The sequence below is a fragment of the Microcebus murinus genome, chromosome 9, assembly GCF_040939455.1.
Source record: "Microcebus murinus isolate Inina chromosome 9, M.murinus_Inina_mat1.0, whole genome shotgun sequence".
Classification (NCBI taxonomy): Eukaryota; Metazoa; Chordata; class Mammalia; order Primates; family Cheirogaleidae; genus Microcebus; species Microcebus murinus.
In genome coordinates this window covers 89,024,591-89,041,536 of record NC_134112.1, presented here as the reverse complement: position 1 = coordinate 89,041,536, position 16,946 = coordinate 89,024,591, and the positions used below count along the sequence as shown (strand labels likewise).

Sequence of the window (16,946 nt, the reverse complement as noted above, 5' to 3'; positions counted from 1 at the left end):
GAACAATCTGCTCCCGCCTCTCCGGCCGCCTGCCCGTCCTTCCTGGCACCGCACACTCCTCGGCTCCCCTCACCGCCGTCTTCTTCCTTGGACCGTCCCGGGCTCTTGCTGGGAAGCGCTACTGCACGTGCACCAGCTCCTGCCTACGCTGCTAGTTCTCTCTCCGAGTCTGTTAATGTTTACTTTCCCCCTGTTACCCACTGAGCGTGTCTTGACAGCAAAGCCCACGTCTTACTCACCTGCAGATCATGCGTGACACCTTTCGTGCAGAAAGTACGCGATGAAATAAAATTAAAAATTCTCTGTTTCAGTTCAACTTCGGAGACGTCTTCGTCCATCAGGCCATCCACACCATCGAGTACTGCCTGGGCTGCATTTCGAACACCGCCTCCTACCTGCGGCTCTGGGCCCTCAGCCTGGCCCACGCACGTGAGTGAGCGGCCCGCGGTGGCGCTCCGCCCGCCCCGGGGGGACAGATGCAGCGTGTTCAGAGGGAGAGGCGCCTTCTCCGGGTTCTCTGTGGTGGCCTGGCCAGAAGAACGGCTCTTCCTTCCTAGGGAGAGGTGGCTGTGTCTCAGTAGGTCTGGCTTCGCATTGCTGGAGTGGCGACTCTCTGTGTTCATTTCCTCTTGCTGCTGGGACAAATTGCCACAAACATTAGTGGCTTAAAACAAAACACAGATTTACTGTCTTACAGTTCTTGAGGCCTGAAGTCCTAACATCACGGTGTCGGCAGGGCTGTTCGTTCTGGAAGCTCTGGGGAGAATCCGTTTCCTCGCCTCCCCAGCTTCTGGAGGCCGCCTGTGCTCCTTGGCTTGTGGCCCCTCCTTGGAGCACCGCAGCCTCCACTCCCTTCAGCAGCTCTCCTTCTCCCCTGACTCCACTCTCCCGCCTCCTCTCACAAGGACCCCTGTGATGGCATCGGGCATGCCCGATGGGTCTTCCTGGGGTTGAGGATGTTCCCGTTGCCTCTTGCAGAACTGTCCGAAGTGCTCTGGACCATGGTCATGAACATTGGCCTTCACCTGCGAGGCTGGGGCGGCATCATTGGGGTCTTCATAATTTTCGCCGTCTTTGCTGTCCTGACGGTGGCCATCCTTCTGATCATGGAGGGCCTGTCTGCCTTCCTGCACGCCCTGCGGCTGCACTGGTGAGAGGGCGCCCCGCACAGGCCCGGGTGGTGCAGGGAAGAGGACGGGGCCAGCCGGCCGGGTCCAAATCCTGACCTGTGTGTGACAGGACAACTGACCTACCCCTTTGGAACCTTAGTTTAGTCAGCAGTGGGTTACAGTAGTCAATGATGTAATATCTGCATTCGCATATAATTACTGTCCTACACTATTAGTTCCACTTACTCCTTCCCTTTTGGACATTTAGTGTTTCTTTGTTATGACAGTTGGCTTTAACATAAGTGACAGCTCAGAGTTCACAAGGTGACAGATCTGAAATAGGCTCCTAGAGAGCACACCGCGCATGTCGGCTCCTGTTGCTGAGTGCAGCAGCTACTAAATTCTCAAACGTGGAAACGGGGGGCTGCCGCGAGGAGGGAGCTGCTCGTGGGAAGCCCTGGACACCCACGGATGTGCCCAGGGACCGTGGGCCGTCACTAGGTCGATAAACACGAAAACGTTCGCATAGGCCTCTGCTTCTCTCCCAAGTCACACGCCAGCCAAGAATTCCGGGTGTGCTGTGCAGCCCTTACGCCACCCACGCCGCCCTCGGCTTTCTCTGACATTTTCTACCTCCCTCTGTGGCCACTATTCGTAAGGAAACGTTTTCCCACTTCATGTGTTGAGTGGAGAGAGTCACAGCGTCCCCTCCCTGCCCCCACGGTGACAGCATTTCCCTCCGTGTCGTTAAGGACACGAACTGATCTCTGCAACTTAATAAAACATAAGTGGCTGGGTGCGGTGGCTCACGCCTGTAATCCTAGCCCTCTGGGAGGCCGAGGCGGGCGGATTGCTCGAGGTCAGGAGTTTGAAACCAGCCTGAGCAAGAGCGAGACCCCGTCTCTACTAAAAATAGAAAGAAATTAATTGGCCAACTAATATATACAGAAAAAATTAGCCGGGCATGGTGGCGCATGCCTGTAGTCCCAGCTACTCGGGAGGCTGAGGCAGCAGGATTGCTTGAGCCCAGGAGTTTGAGGTTGCTGTGAGCTAGGCTGACGCCATGGCACTCACTCTAGCCTGGGCAACAAAGCAAAATTTTGTCTCAAAAAAATAAAAAAATAAAAAATAAAAAAACCGAAACATAAGTGATCGAACATGACATCAGTTATGTAAGTCATAAAAATATAGGTCGAGTTCTGCTTGTTCTGCCCCACAATCTAGAATCAGGATGGAACTGGAAAACACATCAGGTAGTGCTGCACGGTGAGGACATCTTTGTGACGGGGCAGAGGGGACCCGGGGGAAGGGAGGGGGAGGGGAGAGGGGAGGTGGCAAGAGGGGGTGAGAGTAGGTTTTAAAAATCCTCAGGGCCAACCATGGTGGCTCACACCTGCAGTCCTAGCACCCTGGGAAGCTGAGGCGGGAGGATCCCTTGAGGTCAGGAGTTCGAGACCAGCCTGAGCAATAGGGAGACCCTATCTCTATTAAACCTAGAAAAAGAGGCTGGGTGTGGTGGTACACACCTGTAGTCCCAGCTACTTGGGAGGCTGAGGCAGGGGGGTTGCTTGAGCCCAGGAGTTTGAGTCTGCAGTAAGCTGTGATGATAGCATGGCACTGTACTGGGGGTGATACAATGAGACTCTGTCTCAAAAAAAAAAAAAGGAATCCTCAGGGTGCCCGTGGCAGCCATCAGCCCAGGGCACCCTCCCTGGCAGGCTTTTCTGATCCTCTGCTTGATTTTACAAACGTCCTGCTTCTTTCTTCTACCCGCCAGCCTCTCACTTATGTGTTTAACCCTCCTTTTTCTTACCTCCCCTGCCCCCCAACCACAGGGTGGAGTTCCAGAACAAGTTCTATGTCGGGGCTGGTTACAAGTTTTCTCCATTCTCCTTCAAAGACATCCTGGATGGCACAGCCGAGGAGTAGGCTGGGGTCTCCGTGCTAACGAGAGAGGTTCAGCCTTGCCTTTGACGTCAGCCCGTGCCAGGCATTCAATGGGATGATTGTTCTTGGCCGATCCGAAGCACGAAGCTATGGGTTATTTGGGTCTAAGCTTGGGGATTTGACATGACGTAACCACGTCACAGAGGAACTGCTTTGGCAAGTTGTTTTGACTTGGCGTGGGGTCTTACTTCTCAAATAATAAAATGATTGAGAAGTGAGGGGGAGTGCTAAACTGATGTCTTCTTGCAGTATTTTAAGCATGATAATCAAGAAAATAAACATCTGAGTCATTCGCTTCTTCTTTAAGATGTCTTTATTCAATATTATTCCATCACATTTGGTGTTGACAAGTAGAGGCCAAAGCTGAACAATAGCGTTACACAGGCTAATCCCGGAGAAGGATCGTGTTTATCTAATTCCCTTGTTTCCCTCTTCCTCAAACGCCTTTTTCCCTTGTGTAAGGGCTGAGCATTATAAGCTTAAGAACTTTCTCATGAACTTTTCACTGCAGATGAGGAAGAACAGGTACAGTTCTCTGTTGGGAGGGAGGGCCTCTCTCTGCATCAGTACATCCTGTCAAATGCAGTGTGACAACATGACATCATTGGGACTTTGTTTACACAGTATGTTGGAGAACTGGAGAAAGAGCAGCATGAGCTTGGGCAAGGTCTGGTCCATTACTCTCTGGGTCTGTGGGAGCATAAATAATTTCTTTTCTTTTTTTTTTTTTCTCAAATGGCAAGGATCAGATAAGAGTTTTTTTGAGGCAGGGTCTTGCTCTGTCGCCCAGGCTGGAGTGCTGTGGCATCATAGCTCACTGCAGCTTCAAACTCCTGGGCTCAAGCGATCCCTCCTGCCTCAGCCTCCTGAGTAACTGGGACTACAGGCATGTGCCACCAAGCCCTGGCTAAATTTCTAAATTTTTTGTAAGGACAGGGTCTTGCTTTGTTGCCCAAGCTGGCCTCAAACTCCCAGCTTTAAGCCATCCTCCATCCTTGGCCTCCCAAAGTGCTAGGATTACAGGTGAGCCACAGTGCCTGGCCCCCAAAGTCATTCCTTAGGGTGCCTAGACTGGAAACTCCTTACAGCCCATAAGCTTCTTTCCATTGACTGTTTTGACTGAATGACTTTTATGCAGGTGAAATAATCTCTGTGATAACCATACTGCTAGAGTTAAGTATAATTAACATTCTTTTTTTTTAAGTGCTCTACAATTTACAAAGTACTTTCACCCAGTATCTTATTCAGCGCTACATTTTCATTGTTAGTAAGTAAAATTTCAAAAGAGCCGATCAAATTAAAAATTACCTTTCAGCCGGGACTCTGCCATTTTAGCCGCCACCTGCCCCCCATGTGGTGGAGTTGGGAAGGCCTGGGCGTGGAGGAGGCGCTCGGTGGCGGCTGGCAGGAGTAGATTACAGCAGCGTGTGCGTGGTGAGGTCAGAGGTCTGCCAGTCCCCATGATCCCTGGATAGTTTGCAGGTTCTCAGCTCACTACTGTCCTCAACAACTATCTGAAAAATACGCTGTGCTTCGATGGATCACCGGCCTTTGGCCTTTGAATTCTAAACAACAACGGCTGTGAGAAAATGTTTGCAAGGGCAAAACTTCCCTCTGCCCCTTGCCTAGACCTACTGTTTCAGAAATCCCCCCAGCCGCCCTGAGAATAACATATTAATTTCCTCCAAGGTTTGGCAGCCACTTGCTGTCTGCACGAGAGGTGTAATTTCCCCTGGGAAAAGGCGGCGAGGGGGTGTGACTCCCCTGCCACTCACTGCCCAGGGCGCAAGCTTGCTCCTTAGACAATCCTGGCCTGTGCACCGAGCTGAACGGGGAGGATAAGACCAGGGGACGGGCTTCTCGGGAGGACAGGTCCAGAAACGCCCGAGAGGCCATCGGTCCAACTTCCGCTGGGGAGGGGAACAAAAGGGCCCAAACGAAGCTGGACGGCTGTCCAAGGAACACGCAGAGGTAAGAGACTCTCAGGGCATCGTGGATTTGGATTGTTTTTCCTGCTGCCGCTGGGCGTGGGGTGGGCTGGGGTGGGGTGCGGGTGGGGAGTCAACTTTTAGTTTATGGCTGAAGGCAAATGGAATATGAAAATTTCATTTTTTTAAATTGATGATCTTGCAAAACAAATTCTATCACACACCGCACACAAAATGCAGCTTAACAAATATCTACCGTGGCCCAATTATTTATGGCTAAAAAAAATCAGTATGGCAAAAAACAATAGAATAAAATGTCAACCAGTCCTTTAGACATACATATTTTGATCTCCATCCAAGCCTTTGAGTTTCAGAGTAAATCCCTAATCTACCAATTTCTTACCAGGTTTTGTGAAGGTAGGTTGTAAGTTACTTTCCCATTGTAGTTTTGTAGGAACCAATGGTGAGGGATGGGCAGTAATCTTCCCCATGTTGTTCCCTATTTTCCTGTTTTGGTCCAACTGATCATCCATCCATCCATCCATCCATACTCTTCCTAGGTTAGAAGTGACTTAGAGTGACTTAGAGAACCAAAGAACAAGTGTCAACTCAGCCTTTCCAGCGTTCCGTTTCAGAGTTAGGATCACAGGCTCTCTCAGTAATGTTCCTTATATCCATCCTGGAAACATTTTGTCGTCTTTTTTTTTTTTTTTTTAAGGGTAGGGGTCTTGCTCTATTGTCCAGGCTGGAATAAAGTATTACAATCATAACTCACTGCAGCCTCAAATTCCTGACCTCAAGCAATCCTCCTGTCTCAGCCTCCTGAATCTTTGGGACTACAGGTACATGCCACCACTCCTGGTAAAATTAAAAATGTTTTTTTGTAGAAATGGGGTCTTGTGATATTGCCCAGGTTAGTCTCAAACTCCTGGCCTTAAGCCATCCTCCTGCCTCAGCCTCCCGAGTTGCTTGGGTGACAGCCGTGAGCCACTGTGCCTGGCTCTCATCCTCTTCTTTATGAAACTTTTAGCTGAAACTCTAGAAACTACTGATAAAATAGTTTTCATATTTGCTAGCTAACTTTCAGTTAGTGTTTGAGTGTCCTCTTAATGTCTTGGAATGTAAGCCCTTTACCCTGTGTAGACGTGAATGCTAAAATCCTGATAATCTATCCACACCCCCACCCTCCCACCCCACGCCCCACCAAAGGAATCCAGTTGTTGAAAACCCTGTATATCCTCACAGGGCAGGAATGAGAACCTTGCTTGTTGCAGACAAACTTGTACGTGTGTTTCTTCCGTCTCTTGGCAACTTCCCCTGACATGGGGAGCCCACCGGGGCCCCGCCTTCTTCAAGGGCTGAGCTCGGAAGATCAGTGTTGCCAATGGCAGGCACTGAACAACTTCGGTGGCTGGGCAGGGCCAGGCCTGCTCCCCTGAGTGGGTCTGAGTGGGCCGCACCTCCCCGCCAGGACTTCCCTCCACCCACCCACCCCCTGCACCAACAAGGAGGCTGAGACAGAAGGATTGCTTGAGCTCAGAAGTTTGAGGCTGTAGTGGACTCTGATTGCAATACTGTATTCCAGCCTGGACAATAGAGCAGGCTTCAGGAAGAACTGAAGTTTGAAAGCTTTTTCTTCCTTCCTCTAAAATATGTGGATTTTGCAAGGTAACACAGTGTAGGACGACAGGGCCGTTTTTAGTGAAGAGTATCCATTTCGTCATCTCTCTAGCGAGTAAGAGGAAACGACAGCTTTGGAGAGGTTTTAAGCTCTTATTTTCCAGTAGGAACATAGCCCAGGTGAGGATTTCCCAACACCACTCAAGTTTACCCTTGAAATAAAACCAACCTATTTTAGAAAACAAGTAATTCCTCCTCCCCCTTTTGTGTAGTTCTTTGTTTGAGCCCAGTGTGTTCTAATGTTAGTAGAGTATTAGCAAGGAATGCCCTTGGGAGCCATATATATATATATTTGGTAACTCCCTAGATGCTTAAAAGCTTTGCCCGAGTAAGTGATTTGTGATTATGGTGAAATTGTAGAAATTTCTTTGATTCCTTTATTCAGCGCTGAGAAGCAATACTACCGTGGGTGCTTTGGTGCAGTGGGCACGGGGCCACATATTACAAACATCATCGCATTTAATCCTCACCGCTAACCGAAGAAGAAGTTTATCAGTTAAGAATTGCACAAAACTTCAAGTAACAGAGACCAGAAATCCCAGAGAGCTGTATTTTCTTCCCACATACAGGCTGCCTGGAGGTGAGCAGTCCAAGGCCACAGGAGACCTCCACGGTCCTCAAATTCCAGGCCCTTCCTGTCCTGTGCTGGCCAGGCTTAGCCCAAAGTCCCCATCTTCCATCTTTCCATTTGTGCCACAATGGGAGAAATCGATTTCATCTCAATCTCACCATGACTGCTGACTTCTTTCCTACTCTCCCTCTCTTCTTTCCTCCTTCCCACATTCCTACCCTACTCTGTCCTCCCCCCTTCCTTCCTTCCTTCCTCCTCTCCCTCTCACCATCCCTCCCACTTTGTATTCCTTTTCCTTCCCTTTTTTCCTCCTTCCTTCTGCCCCTTCCTCCTTCTTTCCTTCCCACGTTAGTTAATTTCCTTGGTTATAAAATAACACCTAAAGATTTTCTTATTATAATGTTATCAGTTATCGCAGAAGATAAAACATTTTCCAGTTCCATTTACAATTTACACACCTTCTTGTGAATTGTCTGTTCATACAGGTTGCCAGTGAGTCTCTTAGGATCTTGATGTTTTTTTCTTGTAATTTGTGGCTTATATCTGCCATAGACATTTACTGTATTTTTTTGGCAATTTTTTTCTTGTTCTTTTTAACTTTTAAAACTGTGATAAGATAAACGTAACTTAAAGCTTACCATGGTAACAATTTCAAAGGGTACAATTCGGTGGCATTTGACACATTCACAATATCGTACATAACCACCATCAAGCAGGGCCTCTCGTGCCGGGGCCACTCTGTGAACGTCTGGCTGGTCAGTGCCTTGTCTCTGGGTCAAGTGCCCATCCCCGGTCCAGTAGGTCACGGCCAGAGCCGGAGAGCAGGTGGGGGCACGCGGCACAGCGACGCAGGCCCAGACCTCGTGCTCGGGGCTTCTAGGGCGAGGCTACTTCTCTCATAGGTAGCTAGGATTATTTTTGTTTCTAGATGAGGAAATGCAGACAGGAGAAACAGAATCAGTTTAATCTCAATCTCACCATGACACACGTTAGGCTCAGAATAAACCTCATTAAATTATTAAAAACAAAAAGGAAAACATAAAAACAACGCAGGCCTGCAAGGCATAGGAGGACACCAGTAACATGTTAAAAACATATTTGCAGCATGTCAACAACATGTCCTTAGTGGTTCATTTTTTTCAAAGTATATTTTTTATAATGTCTTTCTAAAACTTCCAATAATGCATAAAAGCATAGAGGAAAAAAGGACAAAAAACCCACCAAAATCTAAATTCTATCCCTATGGGTAATTCTTGCCCCACCCTTTTTGTCTTGGCCAACTCCTAGTTTTTCAGGGCTCCATTTAGATGCCTACAGAAGCCCCCCAGTCTGAGGACTCACGAGAGGAGGGACCCTCTTCTGTGTCACAAAAGCACCCTCCACTGATCCTACACCCACGTTTCTCACACCCGAACACTTGTCCTGATTCCCCATTCCACCGTAAGTTCTTTGGGGGCAGAAACATTTTTCATTGTATTTTGTTTTCTGATACACAGTCATGTTCAAGAAATATTTGTTGAAAGACTACACACAGTTTTGGACAACCCCTCTCCTAAAATCTCTCCATCTATAGAGGTATATATTTACATAAAATTTTATAAATTAGAATCGTTATATAGATACATACTGGAAAAATGATTCTCAACGCTCGATAGTCTTACATTTAAGACCTTTTATTTTTTATTTATTTATTTATTTATTTATTTTTTTTGAGACAGAGTCTCGCTTTCTTGCCTAGGCTAGAGTGAGTGCCGTGGCGTCAGCCTAGCTCACAGCAACCTCAAACTCCTGGGCTCAAGTGATCCTCCTGCCTCAGCCTCCCGAGTAGCTGGGACTACAGGCACAAGCCACCATGCCCAGCTGATTTTTATGTATATATATATTAGTTGGCCAATTAATTTCTTTCTATTTTTATGGTAGAGACGGGGTCTCGCTCAGGTTGGTTTTGAACTCCTGACCTTGAGCAATCCGCCCGCCTCGGCCTCCCAGAGTGCTAGGATTACAGGCGTGAGCCACTGCACCCGGCCCATTTAAGACCTTTTAAATGGTATTCCATTACAGGAATATGTTACCATTTGTTTAGCCACTCCTCTACTGGGGGACATTTAGGTTGTACCTAATTCTTTTGTCGTCGTTAAAACAGCAGGGTGGCCACCTTCCTCATACCTATATCTTTGCCTGCTTATTTGACTGTCTCATTAGGATGAACACTAGGAGTGAAATTGCTCAGGCAACATTCTGTCATCTGATGCCTAATTGCCTTCTGGAAAGGTTGTATGAATTTACACTCCTGCCAAATAGTTTGAATGTCTGGTTCCCTTGCATTTGGTATAATCAGTCTTTAAGAGTTTTGCAAATCCGACAGGAACGAATGATAACTCACTGAGTCTGAAGCCTGGGTTCACGAGTGCTGTGTTTATCCCTCTGTGTTGGGCCAAGTCCATGTCCTGGACCCTATCATCTTTCTCTTCCTACCTACAAGAGCTTTTGTTAAACATGCATGTTTCATATTCTCGCTTTCTTGTTCTTACCCTTTCTTTAAATTTATAATTTGTTAAAATAGTTAAGTGCACGTGGCAACAAATCAAATGGTAAAATGAGTTTATAACAGAAATAAACAATCTCCTGCTTCAACTTCCCCTATCCCTGGAGAAATTTGTCTTTGGTTTTCCTGATGATTACCTTTATAATTAAAACAACATAATGAAACTTTATTTCTTGCTCTATCAACTTATGACAGCATCGATCCATTACTCACTAAGAAAAATGATTTAGGTCATAAATCATCACTTCCTTTTTGCCATTCTCCAAATATTTTATAGGAATCTTACTTTTAATCATTCTCTTATTATTTTGTAATTATGAATAGTATATTTACAGCACTAGTCCTTATTTTGTGAACTTTAGTCAGTATGTTGCCCACCCACCCCTGTCTTTCCTCTCCGGCTACCACCTCTCGCCTTTGTATGTTTTAGGTTGTCTCTAAGCCTAAAAATGAATAAACAGCTTTCTCTTTTTTATTCTTTTATGGTCAATGTAAGTATTGCTCCCTCTTAGGACCAAGTGTTGCACGTGAAGATTACATTTATTTCTCTAGTCCAATGTCAGGACCGAAAGGAATTCTCTTTTCTTTTACCTCGTCAGTTGCCTAAAAACCACACCATGTTTTAGTTTTCTTCATATTATGAAAACAAAATATTATGAATCTCCTCTTCAATCAGGAAAAATAAGAAATCACAAATATGAATCTGCCTTCACAGGATCAGCCTTAATTCAAGAGTAACCACGAAGCAAGTATCTTGGACCTAAGACCCTTTGCCAGGCTGCAGCTGATAAACCACCTCTTTACTGATAAGACCAGGGAAGTTTGTAGAATATTTATGACCCATGAAACACACGCTTACACCAAATTAAAACTGTTCTGCTCAATAGCAAGTGGCAGATTTCCTGAGTTTCTTGCTGCTCAGTATAGAAATCAAGGAGACGTGCAGGGAATTGTTTTATTACCCCTCTAAAATGTAAACCTTTATGATGGTTAAAATTGCAAAACATGTTTAGAGTGTAATGAGACATCATAAAACATGACTGGTAGAAGAGATTGAATGTTGATTGAACACTGAGCTGATTGTTAAGCATTTTGGTTGTAACTGAACTTAAAATGAACTTACTGGGATTTAAAAATATAAAATTGTTTCATTCCCTAACACTATAAATTTCCAGAATCCCTTTTGATTTTTAAGTCTGCCACCATGATTTGCATTACTATTTTTTTATTTTAAAAAAGTAAACTGGCAATGGTGGCTCATGCCTGTAATCCTAGCACTATGGGAGGCCAAGGAGGGAGGATTGCTTGAGCTCAGGAGTTTGAGACCAGCCTGAGCAAGAGTGAGACCCCATCTCTACTAAAAATAGAAAGAAATTAGTTGGACAACTAATATATATATATCTATGCCGGTCATGGTGGTGCATGCCTGTAGTCCTAGCTACTCGGGAGGCTGAGGCAGGAGGATCGCTTGAGCCCAGGAGTTTGAGGTTGCTGTGAGCTACACAATGACACCACTGTACTCTTCCTGGGTGACAGAGTGTGACCCTGTCTCAGAAAAAAACAATTTTTTTTTCAATGTATGGCTATTATTTTTTCATCTATACATTCATATACTTCCTATGCACACTATTTTCACCCTATAATTTAATTATTTTAAAACTAATCCCAGACATCATGTCATTGGTAAACATTTTCGAATGTATCTCAGAAATATAAGGATTCTTCCTTCTACTGTAGCCATAATACCAGTGGCACACCCAATGATGTCATCAGTAATTTCTTAATATCATCAAACTTCTAAACTTGCTTAAATGTCTCTGACACTCTCTCTTTCTCTCTCTCTTGCTGTTGTTGGTTTAGTTTTAATTTTTTTTTGAATGCCTCCAGCCTCTAGAATTCCAATGCGCTATCCATTGTGCCACAGAGTCACCTATTTTTAATGTTTTTATACTTGATTTTTTTTTTTTGAATGAGGATCCAAACAAGATCCACTCAAATATTTGGCTCAGGTGTCTCTTTTACTTGAGTCTATGGGTTCCCCTTTCCTTTTTTTTTCTTGCCATTTATTTATTGAAGAAGCTGGGTCATTTATCCTACAGAACTTCCCATATTCTAGATTCTTCTTATTGCGTCCACATGGCATAGTTTAACATGTTTGTTCATTTCCTGTATAATCTGGATAGAGCTAGAGGCTTGATTGGATTCAGGTTCAATTTCTTTTTAGGCGACTGCTTCACAGGTGAGGTTGCATTAATAGACTCTCTGCCTAGTGCATCCCCTCAGGAGGCACAGGTGATCTGCCTGTGTCTCTTTTAGTGGCATTTTTTCATTGAGTTCAGGTGTCATCAGCCTTATCCAGCTCCTACTAAAGTTTTCCCTCAGCCTTTTACCTAATGGCTTATTAGCCACCGATGGTCCTTGCCTGGATCATTATTATTATTTTCAGGAAGATACTTTTCTTTTTCTTGAGGTAAAATTAACATATGCTTCAAGCCTCTGTACCAGACAACTATTAAGTGTACACCGTGTAGAGTCCGACACACGCATATGCTTGTGCACAAGCATCCCAGCCTAGGTAGACCATTTCATCACCCCAGAAATTTCCTGGCGGGCATAGAAATCCACTGTTTTGATTTCTCTCACCGTAATTAAGTTTTGCCTGCTCTTGAACCATATATATGAAATTATATAGTGTGTGATCTTTTGTGTCTGACTTTTTTCAATCATTATAATGGATTTGAGATTCATTTATAGTCTTCTCCCATTTGTTTATTCATATGCCTGTTGATGAATATTTGAGATGTTTTCAGTTTTTGGTAACATAAGATAAATGCTTTGGATATAGAAGAGATGCAAATTTAATTATTTTTTAAATTTTTTAACTTTAACTTTTTATCTTTAATTATATGGGTATATAATAGTTGTACATATTTATGGGGCACATGTGATATTTTGATATAAGTATACAATATGAAATGACCAAACCGAGGTAATTGGGATATCTCTCATCCCAACCATTTATTATTTCTTTGCATTAGGAACACTGCAATTCTACTCTTTTAGTTATTTTGAGACATATAATAAATTATTGTTAACTATAGTCACCCTATTGTGCTACTGAACACTAATATATCCATTATTTTGTTAGGAGTGACAAAATAGTGGTGATTTAATTATATCCTCTTTCTGGATGTATTAACTGAAATTTAAGAGTAATTTTCTTTCATTAACTTTTTGGTTACTTTGATGTACAATTACTAGTTTTCAGAATAATGAGTTTGTTTCTTAGCATCCTTCTAAGGTGATCAATGAGGTCTTCATTTTAGTATTACTATCAACAAATGGATTTTAATATCTTTGATATGTTTCAATTCTTTGCAGTCATTATTCTTTTTGATGCCCAAATTGTCCCATCTTTGGCCAGTGGGAACCTTTTCAAGCTGAATCTTGGAATCTTTTGTCACAACCCAGCAGTCTTTGATATTATCCATGCCATGTGCTATATAACAAGACATTCCAGGCTCAGTTTGTACATTTCCTATCTCCAGACCAGAATCAGCCATTTATCTAAGGTACCTGTGCTGGCTGGCTGGTTTGTTTAGATTTGTGTATTACATACATTTACTATATATAATAAAATACATAATGAATTGATATCAACATTTCCTATTCAAAATTAAGATTATAAGTGTTTTTGCATAATTTGATTTTATATTTACCTTTTTCCTCTTATAACAACAATATTGGTTCTGAATAATAATATTATTGCTTTATCCTACTGGTATCAAAATAATGATACCAATATTATTACTAACAATATAATTACTGGAAACGGTTTAGGATTTGTGCGTATCCTACTAAGGATTCCATGACTGTGTCTGAAAGTCATCTGAAAAAAACTCTATGTGGATAACCCACTGACTTGATGCCCATCTTTGCTTGTGTTGTTTTTCTTTTGATTTTTAGGGTTAAGAATCCCTTTTAGGGTTGTGTGCAAAAGGGGGGATGAAGAGAGGGAGCCCCAGGGTTTCTATCAGGACGAAATGAAAACCCCAAGTGAGAGTGCACGCTGTGAACGCGGGATCCGTGGGCGTGGGAAGAGCTGGCCACTGCGGCTCCTTTTCTGCAGCCAAGGCCATCGTCCCTCCCAGTTCCGGGATGCGACTGTTCCAATTGTTAGGACCTGCATCTGGCCCCGCTCAGGCTTGGTGACCAGCCACGGGATTGTCCGGTGTGGCCTCTTGATTGAGCCCGATTTATCCCAGTTGCCTAACTCAGCCACTTAGTGCTCCATTTCTCAGGTTCCTCAACATGCCAAATGGTGACAAAGTACAGTGCTGCATAGATTTTCTGTGAGGATTAGAGGAGATCATCCATGCGTGCAAAGTGCCCGGTGCAATGACGTCCTCACATACATCCGTAATAAACAGAAATAATGAAATGCCTATTTACCAAGCACATCCGGCCGTGCCCGGCATGTCTATGAGCCACCTCCTTTAATGCTCGCAACACCTTGAATGTTAGGTGCACTCGCTACATTATGCCCACTGTAGAGATGAGGAAACTGAGGTGTACGAAGGGCACGTTCCTCAAAGCCACACACATAATAAGTAGCAGGGGAAGAATTTAAACACTGAGCCACCTGGTTCCGGAAGCCATGTGTGAACGAGGATGAAAATACTTAGACTGCGTTAGATTTTTGTAAGCACTTAATGAAATTTTGTGTGTCGCGCCCCAGGCATATAGCATGCCCCCAATAACCACCACATTGCTTTCCTTCTTCCCTCCCTCGTTGCCATCGGGGAAGCTGTGTGGGGAAATTGAGCCACTTAGAAGATGGCCACCAGACAGACTGAGCCCGTCACCATCATCAGCCTTCGCAAGTTGAGCCTGGGGACCCCAGAGCCACAGCCGAAAGGTGAGACTGTCACCGAAGTCCCCAGCTCTGAAGCTGCTGTTTAATAGCCCCCCACCCCCGTATCAACTTGTCTTTATAACAGCGAATCGGCTCTCCCACATTCTCCGAAGGGGAGTAGTCCCCATGCGTCCCCTTCCCACCGGAAGCTGTTCCTTCCCCTTTTCCTTTCCGCGTTAGAGCCCAAGACGTTCACCGTGGAGGACGCGGTGGAGACCATCGGCTTCGGCCGCTTCCACATCGCCCTGTTCCTCATCATGGGCAGCACGGGGGTGAGTGCTCCTTGGAGATCACGTGGGCGCCCGTGGCTAACCTCGCTGCTGGCACCTGCAGCCGCCTGTGACCCCAGCTCAGGGCCGTCCGGCGGGGGGAGGTGGGGGATGTGGAAGGAGCAGCAACTGTGGGAGGAGGTGAGGCCAGGTCACTGTCATCCACTTTTGGCAGGTGTTTGGTCATGAGCAAATGACTATTTGTGTCTTTGCGTTTTGGGAATTCAACACTCATTCATAAAATATGATGTAATAGCACTCTGGGAGGCCAAGGCGGCAGATTGCTCGAGGTCAGGAGTTCAAAACCAGCCTGAGCAAGAGCGAGACCCCATCTCTACTATAAATAGAAAGAAATTAATTGGCCAACTAATATATACAGAAAAAAATTAGCCGGGCATGGTGGCGTTTGGCTGTAGTCCCAGCTACTCGGGAGGCTGAGGCAGGAGGATTGCTTGAGCCCAGGAGTTTGAGGTTGCTGTGAGCTAGGCTGACGCCACGGCACTCACTCTAGCCTGGGCAACAAGCGAGACTCTGTCTCAAAATATATATATATATATATATATATATATATATATATATATGATTTAAATTGAGGTATTAGGAAGAAGGGAGAAAACTATGGTATTACTTACTCTGTATAAAATTGGACACCTGGCCCTCAAACATTATGCGCATAAGAATCACCTGACACACCTACTATAATTAGACTTCCAGATCCTTACTGATGAAGGTTTGAATGTGGCCCCTCCACGACTCAGGTGCTGCCCCTATGGTAGCATTAAGAGGTGGGGCTTTTAAGAGGTGATGAGGTCACGAGGTCCTCCCTCGTGAACGGGGTTAAGGCCCTTATAAAAGAGGCTTCACACAGCGGGCTTCAGCTCGCCTGCCTTCTGCGAGTGAGTACTCGGAGTTCCTCTCCCCCGGAGCATGCAGCCCTCACCAGACGACAGGACTTCCCAGCCTCCAGAACCGTGAGGAAATACATTTCTGTTCTATAAAAATTACCCAATCTCAGGTAGCTTGTTACAGCAGCACAAATGGACTGTGACATTTACCATAGGCCATTTTGAGGAAAGAGGAGTGACAGCTGAACTCGGCTTTAACAGCAGTGGCGGTGTGAGGGGAACCACAAGACCGCTCCTGCGTTCTCCTTTTGAAGGTGCAGTGAGACACTGTTGAGAACCCCACACTGAGATGCATGATGATGGTGAAACAGGATAATCGAAGACAGGTGGTCAGTACAACAGTGGTTTGGGTGGGAGGGTGAAGATATCTAAGGGGGAGATGAGTGAGAAAACACGAGAGGCCTCTGGCCCTCACCACTCAGCTAAACGGTATAAGAAAAAGAGTCACATGAGCTGGAGGTAGCATGCAAGTTCTGATGCATTTTTTTAAATCATCACATTCTCAGAAGATAGTCTAAGTATAAAAAGAGACAGGCAAGATGTGTCCTAGCCCTATTTTTTTTAAAAAATTTATTTCATATTTTTTGTAGAGAATGGGGTCTTGCTATGTTGCCCAGGCTGGTCTCAAACTCTTGGGCTTAAGAGGTCCTCCTGCCTCGGCCTCCCCAGGTGCTGGGATTACAGGCACGAGCCACTGTTTCCCGGGCCGCTGGTCTTACCTTGATAATAATCAAGAATACAATTCAGAGCATTTCTTCACCTATAAAGTGAGGTCTCTGATAGGCTTCAAGTTTTTAAGATTCTGTATTTCTGGATAAGTGTGACTGGGGGGGGTTCACTGTCAACCCTGCTCCACCTTCAACCTGCAGGTTGAAGGACGCCTGCAAGGAGGTGAAATGGCCTCTGGTCGTCCTCGTGCTGCTTAGTCTGTTCGGACTCTCCCCAGCCCTCCCTAGGAAGGGCACAGGGAAGTACAACTGCTTGTTTGGGCGCAGTAACCGTGGCCTCGTCTGCTCCCAGCAGGGGGCGCTCTGTGAACAGGAGCCTCATGGGAACAGACGCTCGACAGTGGTGGGC

General features: G+C 45.3%; 2 protein-coding genes across 3 annotated transcripts in view; both read left to right on the top strand.

Annotated features, from left to right (window-relative positions):
* Nucleotides 1-3,347, top strand: part of ATP6V0A4 (ATPase H+ transporting V0 subunit a4) — a 68,005-nt gene extending 64,658 nt beyond the window's left edge. For both annotated transcript variants that reach the window (XM_012742708.3, XM_076006641.1), the window contains 3 exons: nt 312-429; nt 979-1,150; nt 2,945-3,347. In XM_012742708.3, the coding sequence (XP_012598162.2) occupies nt 312-429; nt 979-1,150; nt 2,945-3,038 (384 nt within the window). In that variant the 3' untranslated portion in view covers nt 3,039-3,347. The remainder of the gene's footprint in view (nt 1-311; nt 430-978; nt 1,151-2,944) is intronic.
* Nucleotides 3,348-14,582: 11,235 nt separating this feature from the next.
* Nucleotides 14,583-16,946, top strand: part of SVOPL (SVOP like) — a 54,732-nt gene continuing 52,368 nt past the window's right edge. Inside the window, exons 1-2 of the mRNA XM_076006640.1 lie at nt 14,583-14,698; nt 14,876-14,967. Of these exons, the coding sequence (XP_075862755.1) occupies nt 14,617-14,698; nt 14,876-14,967 (174 nt within the window). The 5' untranslated portion in view covers nt 14,583-14,616. The remainder of the gene's footprint in view (nt 14,699-14,875; nt 14,968-16,946) is intronic.